This window comes from Mobula birostris, chromosome 11 (genome assembly GCF_030028105.1).
Source record: "Mobula birostris isolate sMobBir1 chromosome 11, sMobBir1.hap1, whole genome shotgun sequence".
NCBI classification, from domain to species: Eukaryota; Metazoa; Chordata; class Chondrichthyes; order Myliobatiformes; family Myliobatidae; genus Mobula; species Mobula birostris.
This window is the reverse complement of record NC_092380.1, coordinates 19,140,015-19,158,180: the sequence shown is the minus strand read 5'-3', so window position 1 is coordinate 19,158,180 and position 18,166 is coordinate 19,140,015. Positions and strand designations below refer to the sequence as shown.

The window sequence follows — 18,166 nt, the reverse complement described above, 5'->3', positions numbered from 1 at the left end:
GAGAGGTACAGAGATGACGTTTCCAGGCAAAACTGGGAAAGAGAGAAGGCTAGTTGGCTTTAAGTTTTTTAGAATAGGTGAGGGAGAGCTGGGCGGAACAACAGAGATACCTCTGATTGGGTACAGTGGTCACAGGATAGGCTGTTAATGTGGCCACCCGGTGTTGGGGCAATAAGTTGGAGAGAGAGAAAGACGTTGGAAGTTTTTCAAGCTGAGGGCTGTTAAGTTGCCAAAACGTAAAGGGTGTAAAACCTGCAATGCGCAGACCTGTTGGACTTGTCCAGTGGGTGTTGATGGAGTGACCAACTGAACCCGTGCCACTGGTGGATTGGCCAGTTCCGGATCAGACTGAGAAGACAAAGTTACGGACTTTGAGTTCAGAGGCTGCAAATTTCCTCAAGTTACATCGGCCCATGCTGGAGGAGGCCCCAGGCAGGAAGGTCAGAGCGGAAGTGCCCTGGAGAATTAAAGTGTTGGAAAACGGGAAGCTCTGGGTTCCCGCTGCACATGGAATGCAAGTGTTCTGCAAAGAGTCTACCCACCCTCGGTTTGGTTTCTCTGTGTAGAGAGTGTCCACATTGTGAACACTGAATACTGTGCCCTGGACAGGAAAGGAATCACGGGTTTACCCGGAAGGACTGTTTTGGTCCCTGGGTGGTGCAAAGAGGTATGAAGCCCAGTGTGGCATCTTCTGCTGTGGCATGGGCTTTAGAAGAAGGATGTTGCTGGAGATGGAAGAACAAACCAGCAGGCATCAAGGGAACAATCTGTGTGAAGTGTTGAAAGGGGGAGGAAATGGAAGTTTTGTCTTGTGCTAGAACTTCATTGACAGTGGGAGAGATGCTGATGGATCACCTGTTGGATCCTCCAAGAGGACCACAACCTTGTCGTTGGGTTTGAAGGCTTCCATGCCTCAATGATCCAGGCTCCAGAGAGCTACGTTGCCTGGATTCAGGGTTTTATGCCTTGGCTCTTGGTAGGGTCACCCTTGCCAATCAGGTCAAAGGGTAGAGGCCAGACTAAGAGTGGTTCACTGGTCCTCTCAGGTTCAGGGGTTTACTTAGGACTAACAACCCTGACTGGTCAAACAGAGCCTAAAAGCATAGACAATAGACAATAGGTACAGGGGTAGCCTGGAGTATTGTGTGCAGGGGTAGCACCTATTGAGCCAGCACCACCATTCACTGTGATCATGGCTGATCATCCACAATCAGTATCCAGTTCCTGCCTTATCCCCATAACCTTTGATTCCTCTATCTTTAAGAGCTCTACCCATCTCTTTCTTGAAAACATCCAGAGACTTGGCCCCCACTGCCTTCTGAGACAGAGCATTCCACATATCCACCACTCTCTGGGTGAAAAAGTTTTTCCTCAACTCCGTTCTAAATGGCCTACCCCTTATTCTTAAACTGTGGCCTCTGGTTCTGGACTCCCCCAACATCAGGAACATGTTTCCTGCCTCCAGCGTGTCCAATCCCTTAATAATCTTATATGTTTCAGTCAGATCCCCTCTCATCCTTCTAAATTCCAGTGTATACAACCCCAGTCGCTCCAATCTTTCAACATATGACAGTCCCACCATCCTGGGAATTAACCTTGTGAACCTACGCTGCACTTCCTCAACAGCAAGAATGTCCTTCTTCAAATTTGGAGACCAAAACTGCACACAATACTCCAGGTGTGGTCTCACCAGGGCCTTGTACAACTGCAGAAGGACCTATTTGCTCCTATACTCAATTCCCCTTGTTATGACGGCCAGCATGCCATTAGCTTTCTTCACTGCCTGCTGTACCTGCATGCTTACTTTCATAGGTTGGACAAACTTGGGTCATTTTTCTCTGGAGAGACAGAGGCAGAAATTGTGAAGGATCTTCTGTTGGATACTCCAACAGGACCACAGTCTTGTCATGGTTTGGAGGCTCACATGTCTCACATGACTCTGTGAGCCACATGGAGAGGATATTGATGGGCTCACAGAATGCATCACTGATTACATCAACTTCTGTGTGGACTGCAATGTTCCGACGAGAACTGTCCTTTGTTATTCAAATAACAAGCCATGGGTGACAAAGGACATTAAACATAGAAACATAGAAAATAGGTGCAGGAATAGCCCATTCGGCCCTTCGAGCCTGCACCGCCATTCAGTATGATCATGGCTGATCATCCAACTCAGAACCCTGTACCAGCCTTCCCTCCATACCCCCTGATCCCTTTAGCCACAAGAGCCATATCTAACTCCCTCTTAAATATAGCCAATGAACTGGCCTCAACTGTTTCCTGTGGCAGAGAATTCCACAGATTCACCACTCTCTGTGTGAAGAAGTTTTTCCTAATCTCAGTCCTAAAAGGCTTCCCCTTTATCCTCAAACTGTGACCCCTCATTCTGGACTTCCCCAACATCAGGAACAATCTTCCTGCATCTAGCCTGTCCAATCCCTTTAGGATTTTATATGTTTCAATAAGATCCCCCCTCAATCTTCTAAATTCCAACGAGTACAAGCCCAGTTCATCCAGTCTTTCTTCATATGAAAGACCTGTCATCCCAGGAATCAATCTGGTGAACCTTCTTTGTACTCCCTCTATGGCAAGGATGTCTTTCCTCAGATTAGGGGACCAAAACTGCACACAATACTCCAGGTGTAGTCTCACCAAGGCCTTGTACAACTGCAGTAGTACCTCCCTGCTCCTGTACTCGAATCCTCTTGCTATGAATGCCAGCATACCATTCGCCTTTTTCACCACCTGCTGTACCTGCATGCCCACTTTCAATGACTGGTGTATAATGACACCCAGGTCTCGTTGCACCTCCCCTTTTCCTAATCGTCCACCATTCAGATAATAATCTGTTTTCCTGTTTTTGCCACCAAACTGGATAACCTCACATTTATCCATATTAAATTGCATCTGCCATGAATTTACCCACTCACCCAACCTACCCAAGTCACCCTGCATCCTCTTAGCATCCTCCTCACAGCTAACACTGCCGCCCAGCTTCGTGTCATCTGCAAACTTGGAGATGCTGCATTTAATTCCCTCGTCTAAGTCATTAATATATATTGTAAACAACTGGGGTCCCAGCACTGAGCCTTGCAGTACCCCACTAGTCACTGCCTGCCATTCTGAAAAGGTCCCGTTTATTCCCACTTTTTGCTTCCTGTCTGCCAACCAATTCTCTATCCACATCAATACCTTACCCCCAATACTGTGTGCTTTAAGTTTGCACACTAATCTCCTTTGTGGGACCTTATCAAAAGCCTTTTGAAATCCAAATATACCACATCCACTGGTTCTCCCCTATCCACTCTACTAGTTACATCCTCAAAAAATTCTGTGAGATTCGTCAGACATGATTTTCCTTTCACAAATCCATGCTGACTTTGTCCGATGATTTCACCGCTTTCCAAATGTGCTGTTATCACATCTTTGATAACTGACTCTAGCATTTTCCCCACCACCGATGTTAGGCTAACCGGTCTATAATTCCCCAGTTTCTCTCTTCCTCCTTTTTTAAAAAGTGGGGTTACATTAGACACCCTCCAATCCTCAGGAACTAGTCCAGAATCTAAAGAGTTTTGAAAAATTATCACTAATGCATCCACTATTTCTTGGGCTACTTCCTTAAGCACGCTGGGATGCAGACCATCTGGCCCTGGGGATTTATTTGCCTTTAATCCCTTCAATTTACCTAACACCACTTCCCTACTAACATGCATTTCCCTCAGTTCCTCCATCTCACTGGACCCTCAGTTCCCTACTATTTCCGGAAGATTATTTATGTCCTTCTTAGTGAAAACAGAACCAAAGTAATTATTCAATTGGTCTGCCATGTCCTTGCTCCCCATAATCAATTCACCTGTTTCTGTCTGTAGGAGACCCAGATTTGTCTTAACCAATCTTTTTCTTTTCACATATCTATAAAAGATTTTACAGTCAGTTTTTATGTTCCCCGCCAGTTCTCTCTCATAATCTTTTTTCCCCTTCCTAATTAAGCCCTTTGTCCTCCTCTGCTGGACTCTGAATTTCTCCCAGTCCTCAGGTGAGCCACTTTTTCTGGCTAATTTGTATGCTTCTTCTTTGGAATTGATACTATCCCTAATTTCTCTTGTCAGCCACGGGTGCACTACCTTCCCTGGTTTATTCTTTTGCCAAACTGGGATGAACAATTGTTGTAGTTCATCCATGCAACCTTTAAATGCTTGCCATTGCATATCCACCGTCAATCCTTTACGTGTCATTTGTCAGTCTATCTTAGCTAATTCACGTCTCATACCTTCAAAGTTACCCTGCTTTAAATTCAGAACACTTGTTTCTGAATTAACTATGTCACTCTCCATCTTAATAAAGAATTCCACCATATTATGGTCACTATTACCCAATACCCAGTCTAGAATAGCCTGCTCTCTAGTTGGTTCCTCGACATGTTGGTTCAAAAAACCATCCCGCATACTTTCCAAGAAATCCTCTTCCTCAGCACCCTTACCAATTTGGTTCACCCAATCTATATGTAGATTGAAGTCACCCATTATAACTGCTGTTCCTTTATTGCACACATTTCTAATTTCCTGTTTAATACCATCCCCAACCTCACTACTTCTGTTAGGTGGACTGTACACAACTCCCACCAGCGTTTTCTGCCCCTTAGTGTTATGCAGCTCTACCCATATCGATTCCACATCCTCCCGACTAATGTCCTTCCTTTCTATTGCGTTAATCTCCTCTCTAACCAGCAATGCTACCCCACCTCCTTTTCTTTTATGTCTATCCCTCCTGAATATTGAATATCCCTGATTGTTGAGCTCCCATCCTTGGTCACCCTGAAGCCATGTCTCTGTGATCCCAACTATATCATATTAAGGACATCCTGACCGCTAAAAAGAGGGCATTTAGAGATGGAAATAGGGAGGAACTGAGGGCAATACAGAGGGACCTGAAAGCCAGGATCAGGGAGGCTAAAGACAGGTACAGGAGGAAGCTTGAGTGGAAACTCCAGCAGAACAACATGAGAGAGGTCTGGAGGGGGATGAGGACCATCACTGGATTCCGGCAAACTAGCAACAGAGGAGCTGAGGGCAGTGTGGGCAGGGCCAATGAACTTAACCTGTTCTTTAACAGATTTGACATTGTGACCCCTGTCCATCCCCCACATGAGCCATCTGTTGTCGGCCCCCAACCAACACATATTCCACTCTCCCCTCCTACCCCTCCTCACAGTCCCCCACCCTGCTCTCATGACTATACCCCTCCCCCACACGAAACCACCACAGTGGGCTTCACGGGCTGAACAGGTGAGAAGACAGCTGAAACGTCTCAATCCAAGCACAGCTGCAGGACCGGATGGTGTCAGTACCAGAGTGCTCAAAGCCTGTGCAACTCAGCTATGTGGAGTACTTCGCCATGTCTTCAACCTGAGCCTGAGGCTCCAGAGGGTTCCTGTGCTGTGGAAGACATCCTGCCTCGTCCCTGTGCCGAAGATGCCGCGCCCCAGCGGCCTCAATGACTACAGACTGATGGCATTGACCTCCCACATCATGAAGACCCTGGACAGACTTGTTCTGGAGCTGCTCTGGCCTATGGTCAGGCCACACTTAGATCCCCTCCAGTTCGCCTAGCAGCCCCGACTAGGAGTTGAGGATGCCACCGTCTACCTGCTGAACCGTGTCTACGTCCACCTGGACAAGCCAGCGAGCACTGTGAGGGTCATGTTTTTTGACTTCTCCAGTGCGTTCAACACCATCCGCCCTGCTCTGCTGGGGGAGAAGTTGACAGCGATGCAGGTGGGTGCTCCCCTGGTATCATGGATTCTTAATTACCTGACTGGCAGACTACAGTACGTGTGCTTGCAACACTGTGTCCAACAGAGTGACCAGCAGCACTGGGACTCCACAGGGGACTGTCTTGTCTCCCTTTCTCTTCACCATTTACACCTCGGACTTCAACTACTGCACAGAGTCTTGTCATCTTCAGAAGTTTTCTGATGACTCTGCCATAGTTGGATGCATCAGCAAGGGAGATGAGGCTGATTACAGGCCCACGGTAGGAAATTTTGTCACATGGTGTGAGCAGAATTATCTGCAGCTTAATGTGAAAAAGACTAAGGAGCTGGTGGTAGACCTGAGGAGAGCTAAGGTACCGGTGACCCCTGTTTCCATCCGGGAGTCAGTGTGGACATGGTGGAGGATTACAAATACCTGGGGATACGAATTGACAATAAACAGGACTGGTCAAAGAACACTGAGGCTGTCTACAAGAAGGGTCAGAGCCGTCTCTATTTCCTGAGGAGACTGAGGTCCTTTAACATCTGCCGGACGATACTGAGGATGTTCTATGAGTCTGTGGTGGCCAGTGCTATCATGTTTGCTGTTGTGTGCTGGGGCAGCTGGCTGAGGGTAGCAGACACCAACAGAATCAACAAACTCATTCGTAAGGCCAGTGATGTTGTGGGGATGGAACTGGACTCTCTGACGGTGGTGTCTGAAAAGAGGATGCTGTCTAAGTTGCATGCCATCTTGGTCAATGTCTCCCACCCACTACATAAGGTACAGGGTGGGCACAGGAGTACATTCAGCCAGAGACTCATTCCACCGAGATGCAACATTGAGTGTCATAGGAAGTCATTCCTGCCTGTGGCCATCAAACTTTGCAACTCCTCCCTTGGAGGGTCAGACACCCTGAGCCAATAGGCTGGTCCTGGACTTATTTCATAATTTACTGGCATCATTTACACATTACTATTTAACTATTTATGATTCTATTAGTAATTATTATTTATGGTGCAACTGTAACGAAAACCAATTTCCCCCGGGATCAATAAAGTATGACTATGACTCAATAACCCGGAGATCTATGTTGGCCAGAATCAAGGCTTTAAGCATTGGCTCATGGTAGGGTTACCCATGCCAAACAGGTCAAAGGGTAGAGGCCAGACTAAGAGTGGTCCACCAGTCACTCTGTCAGTGAGACGTGATAAAAATTTAAAGGTACATAGTAGGCAAGATAGAAAACGGGTATCTTTTTCCCAGGTTTGAATGTCTAATACTGGAGGCCATGAATCTAGGGTGAGGGGAGGAAAGTTGAAAGAAGATTTGTGGGACATATTTTTTCCACAAGGAATGATGAAATGGCAGGAGAGAGATGCACAAGGGACTCACTGAGATATCGGGAAGCAACACTACATATGGAGACAGAGAAACTGAGTGACAAGAGATAGAGGGAAGGAGAGATTTTAGATGAGGTGAGAGACGTTGAGAGACAGTTGTTTGAGGAGAGACTGGAGACAAACAAGAGGGAAATTTGGGAAGTAGGGAGGATTATTTCTGTTGCAGGAGGACACTAACCATACAGTTGTTCAATCCCATAGACGTCATCTTGAGGTAGTTGATAACTCCGTACATCTCCGGCGGGACCCTGGTAGTAGGGCTTCATTATCGATTGTCCGGCAGAGGAGTGGCTGAGGCCAACTGCGTGTCCAAACTCGTGGATGGCAACAGCAAACAGGTCTGTACCTTTTTCACCTGGGTTACAAGGACCAAGGGATACACAAATCAGAATGGAGGTTTCACCCTGAATCAATGTGACCATCTTCATACCTGTACCTGGGTTCTACGATCCCACAAGGAATTTACTCTTTACCAAGCATATGTTGTTTTATGTTGGAAGAAATCAGATAGGTAGACAACCATACACAGGTGGACAGGGCAGTTAAGGAGAGGTTCAGAACCCTGTCCTGCATCCGTCAGGGAATTGAACAATACAGACTGGGATGTTTCACCTGTACAAGATGTTGGTGAGGCTGCACCGTGTGTACAGTTTTGGCCGTCATCCTACACAGCAGCTGGAAAGTATGCGATGAAGATTTACGGGAATGTTGCCCGAGTTACAGGGAGAGGTTGCGAATGTCAGAGATGGAGGGGCAAACTTATCGATGTGTATAAAATCGCGAGGGGCAGAGCTAGGGTAAATGCGCACGGGCATTTTCCCAGGGGACGAGAACCAAAAATCTAAAAGGTCGTAAGTTTAAGGTGAGTGGTGAAAAATTTAAAATGGACCTCGGGGGAGCTTATTTACCCAGGTACAGCATCAACATGTAAAAGGCACTCGGACAGGTAAATGGATGGGAAAGGTTTAGAGTGAAATGCAGGCTTAGATGGGAAGAATGGCTAGTATTGAAGAGTTGGGCCAAAAGGCCTGTTTCTGTGCTGTATGACTCATTGACCCCAACTATTAAATGAAGGTATTGTCCTCCCTGCCCACTATACATCCCATTTGCCACGATGGCTACCAGTCCTGGTAGTTTCCTACCCCGCAGTGAATGTAACACAATCGCTGTCCAGGGAGACCTTGCAGTCAGACTGGATGGATCCACCCAACTCCCACTCACCCCAGAAGTGACCCGCTGCCCAGAACTGGGAATGGCCATCCTGGCTGAGCCTAAGAGTAGACAGACCAGGAAATTCCCCGTCAGATCCACCCTTCCTTTTCATTGGAGACCAAACGCCAGTCAAATCATGAGAAGCAGCCATTTCAAGGGCTCAAAGAGCAGAGACAACGTCTCATCTGCTTTGGTAGATGGGTCCGCCTAGGCTCACGAAACTACAGCAGACAGGATGTCAATTAGCTAACCCAGAAAGTGGGAGGACTCCAGTCGTGGCCCCCCTTCCTCACCAGGTAACTGAACAGAATCATCACGCGTCTAGACTCATGCCGGAAGCCATTTACTGGACGCTATGGAATTTCCAAGCAAGTTTAAGTCGTGTGACCGGCTCCCGAGCAGGGCGGGCAGGAGAACAGGCTGACCAAGGGAAGGTTAGAAACATAGAAAACCTACAGCACAATGTAGGCCCTTCGGCCCACAATGCTGTGCCGAACACGTACTTACTTTAGAAATTACCTAGGGTTACCGTAGCCCTCTATTTTTCTAAGCTCCATGTACCTATCCAGGAGTCTCTTAAAAGACATTATCGTATCCACCTCCACCACCGTTGCCGGCAACCCATTCCACTCACTCACGTAAAAAACTTAACCCTGACATTTCCTCGGTTGGTACAACTCCATACATGACAGCCAACCTGGTGGGCTTCCCAAAGTGAACATCACCTGGCTTACACCCCCACCATTCACATCCTTCCTACAGTCAGAACCATCCCCTCCACCCACTGGGGGCAGTATCACAGGAGGTAACCGTGCCCTCGCACAGCCAATGCTTGCTGTTGGGAGTCGCCCGTCACCTTGAAGGCAGCTCCCCCCGCCAGAGAGAAATCTCATGAGGGCACGCCCCAGGGGTGGGGGAGATTTACATTACAGGTATCTCTGTAAGAGAGTGAGTCACAGCTTAGTGATTGACACAGACGGACCTGTCACATTCCAGGAAAATCGGAACCTCCTGCTGCGGAGGAAATCAACAAACCTCCTCTGGATCTTGGTGGCAAAAGCTAGGTAGACATCATGGAGGCCTGCAACTGGTTTAAGACATCTGACAGGAAGTACACAGCATAGTCCCGTCCAAAGCTCCAGCCAAGTGCTGACCTTTGTCCACAACCCTTGCCAACTCTCCAACCCGGCCTCATGGACTTCCTCAGCAGATACCCAGGTAGGGAAGTCATGGAGTCATACGAAAGCAAACTCATCCATGCCCGTCCAGGCTTCTTCTGACACCTCATTCCATATAAGCACCACCAGCTTCCTATTAAATGTTTTTCCTCTCTCCTTAATCCTCTGCCCTCAATCAGTGGAAAAGATTTAGAGGGACAGGACTGTTCAACGCTTGGGAAGGTAAGGGTTAGATCAAAGAAGGTCAGTATGGTTTTTACTTTTCCACTGGGAGACCCATACTGATCAATTTGATCAAGTTTTTCAAAGTAGTAACAAAATTCTGTATAGTGCTCAGCTCAGCGCAGCTGATGCAGTCTCCAGCTGAAGACTTTTATACAAATTGGTGTCAATGACACTAGCAGAGAAAATAATGGTCCTGCAGAATGGAAATAGGGGAATTAGGCAGAAGGTTCAAAAGCAGGATGTGAACTCTGGTTTTCTCCTGGCACCTGGCCAGAAGGCTGCAATGGCAAACCAGTTCTGTAGAAAAATTTGCCGAGAACAATCACGGTCAGAGCCACGATCGCCTGCATCATATGACATGGCACATAACGATGGCTCCTGGTACCACTTGGTAGTGAGGGTATGGCTAGACTAGGGAAGGCCAACGTGTTCCTGAAGAGCTGCGGGAGGAGGGAGGTCACTGAATGTGTCCCCGGGGAGCTGGGAGAGGTGGGAGGTAGACGTATGTGTCTCTGAGGAGCTGGGGTAGGTAGGAGGTGGACGTATGTGCCTCTAAGGATCAGGGAGAGGTGGGAGATCAATGTATGTGTTCCTGAGGAGCTGGGGCAGGAGGGAACAGTTCAGGTTCTTGAGTCATTGGGATCTCTCCTGGCACAGGGGCCCAGAGGGTCAGGTTGCACCTGAGCTGGAAGGGAACCGATATCCCAGATGGGGAGAATTACTCAGTATACACAGGAGGATTTAAGCTAGTGTGGCAGGGGGTTGGGGAGAGGGGGTACCCGGAGCAGTAGTGTGGTAGGTGAGGAAATTGAGGCAAAGTAAAGTAAAGTAAAACACTAAAGTGAACAAGCCAGCGGGGACAGGACAGGAGCGAGAGAGGTTGAAGGAATAAACAGCATTTATTTTCATGCAGGAAGCCTGACAGGTGAGGCGGATGAATTCGGGACATGGGAATGGGACATTATTGCTGGTTCGGAGATGGGCAGGACTGGCAGCTCAGTGTTCTGGGATACGGATGCTACCAGCAGGGTGGAAGTGGAAGGAGAATTGCATTTTTAATTAAGGAGGTTATCACGGCAGTAGTACTTAGAGGGGATATTCCTGGAAGTTCATCTAGTGAGGCTTATATGAATGGAATACAGAAATAAGATGAGGGGGGTGTCATTTTCTTAGGATTGTACAATAGGATCCCCAATAAACAGCACAAATCAGAGAAGCAAATACGTAGGGAGATCTCAGATAGGTGTGCAATAATAGTGTTTCAGTAGTAGTTGATGTTAATTTCCCCAAAATCGACTGGCTTTAGGACTTGGATGGGGTGGATTTTGTTAAGTACATTCGCAAAAGTTTTAACCAGCTGTACTATGTAATGGATGTACCAGAAAGGAGGAAAACACTTGACTCCCTCTTAGGAAATAAGGCAGGACATGTGACTGATGTGTCAGTAGGGGACGCAGTTTGGGTTGACCGGCCATAATTCTGTTAGTTTTTAAATAGTGATGGAACACGTTTTGACTGGTCCAGAAGTTAGTCCTAAGTTGAGCAAAGGCTACTTCTGGTGCTTTTGGACAGGAGCTTGTAAAGGTTGAATGGGGCAGGCTGTTTGCAGGCAGAGAAACATCTGGCTAGTGGGAGGCTTTTAAAAACGAGGTGGGGGAGTTCAGGGCTGACGTATTCCTTTCCGAGTGAAGGAGTAGGGATAATGAGTTGGATGATCAGCCATGATCATACTGAATGGCGGTGCAGGCTCGAAGGGCTGAATGGCCTACTCCTGCACCTATTTTCTATGTTTCTATGTAATGAGACTCTGGTCAGGGAAAAGGAGGAGGTCTGTATTAGGTGTAGGAAGTAGAGATTGTGAATGCTTTGAGGTGTATGAGGTTTACAGGTACATATACTGTAAGAATGAACCTAGGAGGGCAAAATGAGGGCATGAAATAGCTTTGGCAGATGAGATAAAGGGGCATGCTATAAGGTATTCATTCATTATGTGCCGTGCCGTATGACATCATCATCATGGGCCGTGCCATATGACATCATCATCATGTGCCATGCCATATCACATGGATGATCATCTTTCCATAACCATGATTGTTCTTGGCAAATTTTTCTACAGAAGTGGTTTGCCATTGCCTTCTTCTGAGCAGCGTCTTTACAAAATGGGTGACCCCAGCTATTATCAATATTCTTCAGAGATTGTCTGCCTGGTGTCAGTGGTCGCAGAACCAGGACTTGTGACCTGCACCAGCTGCTCATACGACCATCCACCACCTGCTCCCATGGCTTCACGTAACAAAGGAGGGAACAAGCCTTCTTAAGGATCAGTGTGGTTGTCTATGTGTGGAGCCACGAGAGACAGGCAGGCCTTAAAATGAATACTTCTTGTCAGTGTTTACTGTGGAGAAAGTCATGGAACCTAGGGAATTCAGGGAAGCGAATACTGAAACATACAAAAGAGGAGATGCCGGCAGACTTAAAGCATATAAAGGTGGATAAATCCCTGGGATCTGACCAAGTGCATCCCAGGACATTATGGGAAGTAAGAGAAGTAATTGCTGGGGCCCTGGCAGAGACATTTGCATCATTGTTAGCTACAGATAAGGTAACTGAGAGAGTGGTTAACACCATACCATTATTTAAGAAGGGCTGCAGAGACAAGACAGGGAGCTCAGTGAGCTGATATCAGTGATGGGAAAGAGAAAGTGGTAGAGGAGGGGACAGTTCAAATGCTTAAAAGACATTTGGATCACTATTCCCTCTAAGTTGCGCATCTGTGCGACCATGTGGTAACTAAAATGCTCCCACGCACATAGCCTTCATTGCCATGCAGCTGGAATTGTCTTTTATGTAGTGTTTTATTCAAGTGCCACACAGTTTTCAGGCCATGTAAAAACATGCTGGTCCACGCAGCTGTATAAAAAATTAGAGGAGATGTTGATTTGGGCAGTTGCACGTATCAGAAAGGTTTAGTGGGATTTGGATCAAATGTAGGCAGATGGAATTAGCCTAGGTAGCAAGTTGGTTAGCATGAACCTGTTACTGTGCTATACAACTTTACGTACGAACCTGCATGGCTGGTCTAAAAAGGTTAGATTCAAGGTAATTTGTTAAAGTGGACTCAAAGTTAGCTGGATACCAGTAGTGTTGCTTTTATACCCATCACCAGCAGTGGAACAGAGACTCTTCCTGCTTGTCATACATATTAACCAGTTAGATATAGATGTCGGAGCCGTGGTTAGTAGGTCTGCTGATGACATGATAATTAGTGGTGAGGACAGGTGGAAATTATTATCTGAACTGATCACTGTGTATGTTGGGCAGGTGAAATTTAATCCAGGTTCGGAAGAGATTATACATTTTGGGCATTCTAAAAGGGAAGGATATATCCAATGAATGGCAGGCTTCTTGGAATTACTGAGGAACAGAGGGACCTATGTGTACGAGTCCTGATAGTGAAAGCAGAGGTAGATAAGGTAACGAGGAAGACCCTGCCTTCACTATCCAGGCAGAGAACATTAAAGTAGAGAGACTGTGGTGCAATTTTGTAAAACGCTGGGGCACGATGTCCAGTTCTGGTCATCACAGGAAGGGTGTGAATACACAGGAGAAGGTTTAATTAGATATTATTAGATATTAGATATTAGATAGTGCTTAGTGCGTATGCGCCGGTCGTGCATGCAGCCTGGTACAGCCGTTCCGATCTATTCTTTTACTTTCTTCTTCTTACTTTTTAATTTACGTTAAAAGATAACATAACACGGTAACATGTTTTTTTCTCAGGGTAACACGTCGAAGCTGCACCCTCTCTAACATGCTGGTAGAGAGAGTTTTATTTGGGTTTTCTTTAGCGCTGGAAATGGTTACATCCCGACACGCGGGACAGAAGCAAGGTCACACTGTGTACTTCATGGACCAGCAAATCCTGGCTGGCTTAGCTAACGGAGCAGCAGACACCTCTGCTGAAATCCGGAGGAAAACACACAGAGGATGCAGAGGGGGATCACAAAGCTGAGGAAAGAGGACCGGGTCGAGACAACAGAGACTTTTGGAGAAGAGGAGTTCAGTGGGTAATACCGTTCCGGCTGACCGGAAGTGCACCGAGAGTGGTAAGCGTAAAGGAGTTTCGTGCTTACTGTTCCGGATAACAACGGTTGGTGCAATCCGGGGTATATTACGATTGAGGAACGTGTTTGCAGACTGGATATTGAACTTTTTACTGTTGGACTTCGGCCACATTCCACCGTGATACAACACTGGCGGTACGGGAGGTCATTCCTGCCTGTGTCCATCGAACGTGCAGCTCCTCCCGTGGAGGGTCAGACACCCTGAGCCAATAGACTGGTCCTGGACTTATTTTCCATCTGGCATAGTTTGCATTTTGGTGTTTGATTGTTGGGATTTTTTGTATTGCTATATTTACACTCTATTCTTGGTTGGTGCGGCTGTAACGAAACCAAATTTCCCTCGGGATTAAAGTATATCTAATATCTAATAATATCTAATAATAATAGCTAATGAAATGCCTGTTTCGCTGCCGCTGCTACTGTGTGATCCAGAATCTCCGGAGGTGAAGGCCCCGAGTCCTCGGCTTTGCCTGTTGCTCAGCGGCCGGGGCCGGGGTCAAAGCGCTCGGCAGAGATGGTGCCCGGTGCTCGGTGTCGGAGGGCTGGTCAGAGGCTCGAAGTTTTCGGTCAGACTCAGAGTCAGCTGCGGTCGGGTGCTTCCAATGGTGCTGCATCGGCGAGTTTGCGGTGCTTGGGGGTTCATGGCAGGGGGAGTTTCTCCTTCCACCGTCTGCGTGAGATGATGGGGCTATCAGGACTTGAGACTTTTTTTTACCGTGCCCATGGTCTGCTCTTCATCAAATTACAGTATTGCTTTGCACTGTTGTAATTATGTGGTTTTGTCAGTCTTAGTCTTGGTTTGTCCTGTGTTTCTGTGATATCTCTCTGGAGGAACATTGTATCAGTTTTAAATGCATGCATTTCTAAATGACAATAAACGAGGACTGAGTGTCCTCATAATCTAATCTAATCTGGAAAGAAAAGGTGCCGAGGAGAATCACCAGGATGTAGACTGGGAGCTGGGATGGAGTGTTTCCATTATGAGGAGAGGATGGACAGACTGAGTTAGTTTTCATTGGAGCAGAGGAGGCTGACAGAGGTGCACACAATTATGAGTGGCGCAGAGAGCATTGACGGAAACCTTTTCCCACGACAGAGTTGTCCAAGACGAGAGAGCGTCGGTTCGATGTGAGAAAGAGGGGGTTTAAGAGGAGATCCAAGGAAGTACCTTTTCTGGAATGCACTGCCTAAGCAAGTAGTGGAGGCAGAAACTCTCACAGCATTTAAAAAACATTTGGACGAGCACGCGGATCCCCAAGGCACTGTAGGCTTAGGCAACGTACTAGTAAATGTGATTTAATAAGTACTTGATGGTCAGCATGGATAGGATGGGCTGAAAGGTCTGTTACTATTTCCCACAGAATACTGTAGCTATATCTTTGTTTCGATTTGGGTGTTATCCTTTTGTTCCAATACCGATAGCTTGAGCCTTAGAAATCTTCCCTTTGTTCTTGCCGTCCTGCCACCCTGCAACTGGCAGGGTCTGCTCCCCCATTTCTCCTGTACTGATGAAGGGTCCTTGAACTGAAAGGCTGGCTCAGCTTCCCTCCCCTCCGATACCACTTGACCAGCTGGGCACTTCCACTACCCTCCCTGATTGTTTGTGACTTCTGGCATCTGCTCCAGCTCCGCATCAATTTGGAGTTGCCTTGTGGAACCTCCTATCCCCTTCTGCACAAGGGTGGTCAACCGTGCCTGATGAAGTGCAATTACAGGATGATATAGAGGGGATGAGCTTGATTTATAATCAATACAGTCCTCACTCAGAATAGAGGGGCGCCCTTTTAGAACAGAGATGAGGAGGGATTTCAGAGAGTGGCGGATCTATGCAATTCATTGTCACAGACGGCTGTGGAGGCCAGGTCTTTGCGTATATCTAAGGCAGTGATTGATAGGTTCTTGATAAGTCAGGGCATGAAGGGTTACAGGGAGAAGGAAGGAGACTGGGGCTGAGAGGAAAAAAATGGATCAGCCATGATGAAATGGCAGAGCAGAGTCGATTGGCTAAGTGGTCTAGTTCTGCTCCTACAGTATATCTTAAAGTCTTCTGTAGTGGAAGGACCTGACCACTCTGCTATAGTTCCTCGCCCTTTCAGGTAGTTGGTCCTGGTGGTGAAGGAGACAGTGGACCATCTTATGGTTTACAGAAATCTACTGTAGTGGCATCAGTGCTGGACTGCGGGGTGGGAGGCCCTGAGTTCAAACCCAGCCGGCTCTCCTGCACACTTTTTATCCATGCTGGGTTAAGAGCTGGTGATCTCTTTGGAAACTCACCCGGCAGAAGGGAATGGCAAACCACTGCTGTAACTTGCCTCGTACACGCATCCCCACTACGTCACTGCGTCAGAGCGGCGCGGGAGGAAGTCATCCGCTAACTGGAGAAATACCGGATGCGACGTACCTTTCCTTTCCTATTCTACACGTAACATGTGCCTTGGTTACCCACAGAGTGTTTGATGGGACAACGAGGCCGGGGGTCCCAACCTGGGAGCCATGGACCCCTGGGTTAATGGCGTAAAAAACGGTTGGGAACCCCTGACATAGAGTTTTTTTGACTGGGCAGTGAGGCATGGACTGCCCTCTGTGCACGTGCTTACGCTGGGATGATACTTACTGTTGTAGGTCCAGGTCTCGTCTTCATCAAAGTGGGTATCTCCAGATATCGGATAATCCCCTGGGAAGAAGGCATGCGCCAAAGTGCCACCCGCTCCATCAAATGGGTATGCATCACCATGCTGAGATCTCCCAAACTCAATGAGGATGTCTACATCCCCACTCGATTGTTGGAACTCCAAAGGTGAGGCGTTGCTCCACACCCAGAAGGCGTACTGTAGCAGATTAGTAATTACCTCCTGACTCAGGTCAGCTACTTGTGGATACTTATTGACCCTGTGGGAGAGAGGATGAAGAGTTGGGATAGGCAGTTTTAAAGGCAAGAGCAGTGACCAGAATTGAGAACAGGAGTAGCCATTTTCACCTAACTAGCTGTGTTTAATTCACTCAAAGCGCCAGAGGAACGCAGCAGGTCAAGCAGCATCTGCGGATAAGAGTAAAGAATCGACATTTTGGGCCGAGACCCTTCATCAGAACTAGTAAGGAAGGGGGAAGATGCCAGATGGGGAGGGGGAAAAGAGTTCAAGCTGGAAGGTGATAGGTGAAGCCAGGTGGGTGGAGGAAGGGATGAAGGAAGAAGCTGGGAGGTTCAAAGTTCATATATGTCACCATATTCAACCCCGAGATTCATTTTTTCATTCATTTCTTCATTTATTCATTCAATAAATCTCAAGAACCATAATAGAATCCAAGAAAGACCGTACCAACAGGGCGGACAACCAGTGTGCGAAAGACAAAAAAAGATCAAACAATAATAATAATAATAATAATAATAATAATAATAATAACAATAAAGAAGCAATGAATGTTGAGAACATGAGGTGAAGAGTCCTTGAAAGTGTGGGGACAGTTCAGTGCTGGGGCACGTGAAGTTATCCCCCCTAGTTCAAGGGTCTGATGTTAGGAGGGGTAATAACCATTCCTGAACCTGGTGGTGTGATTCCTGAGGCTGCTGTCCCTTCTTCCTGATGGCAGCAGGGAGAAGAGAGCATGACCTGGATGATGGGGTCCCTGATGATGGATGCTGCGTTCCTATGACAACGCTCGGTGTAGATGTGCTCAATGGTGGGGAGGGTTTTATCTGTGACGGACTGGGCTGTATCCACTACTGTTTGTAGGCTTTTCTGTTCAGGTAAAGGGCTGGGGAAGAAGGAATCCAATAGGAGAGGAGAGTGGACCACGGGAGAAAGGGAAGGAGGAGGGGCACCAAGAGGAAGTGATAGGCAGGTGAGGACAAGAGTTAAAAAGGGGCCCAGAGTGAGAAATGAAGAAGGAGATATCAATGTTCATGCCATCAGATTGGAGATTACCTAGAGGTGTTGCTCCTATGACCTTGTGTTTAAATTTGGGCTTCTGCAGAGGAGGATTGAGAGAAGATGTGAGGGAATGACGTGGTGGCACAGCAGAGCGAGTGATGTAGAGGATCGGGAGGCGTGGATAAACCCTGAAAGCAGTCAAGGTTGGGGTAGCTTTAACGGAGGAGTTTGAGGTCTTGAGGGCTTTTGCCATGGTTAGCTTTGTACTGTTTCAAAAAAAAATCCTTAACTTGAGTTTGGTGAGTCGCTCCGTGTCTTCTGGTTAGTGTCAAAGGGTCATACAGCATGGATACTGGCATCCTGTCAGTGTTGTCTCGAGTGGCAATCTATGCTGGATCC

At 47.2% G+C, this 18,166-nt stretch overlaps 1 protein-coding gene across 2 annotated transcripts in view; it reads right to left on the bottom strand.

Annotated features, from left to right (window-relative positions):
* The window catches only part of LOC140204906 (matrix metalloproteinase-17-like), a 63,277-nt gene that overhangs the window by 25,770 nt on the left and 19,341 nt on the right, over positions 1 to 18,166 (bottom strand). For both annotated transcript variants that reach the window (XM_072271839.1, XM_072271841.1), the window contains 2 exons: positions 16,513 to 16,787; positions 7,338 to 7,514 (listed from right to left, as the gene is read on the bottom strand). In XM_072271839.1, the coding sequence (XP_072127940.1) occupies positions 7,338 to 7,514; positions 16,513 to 16,787 (452 nt within the window). The remainder of the gene's footprint in view (positions 1 to 7,337; positions 7,515 to 16,512; positions 16,788 to 18,166) is intronic.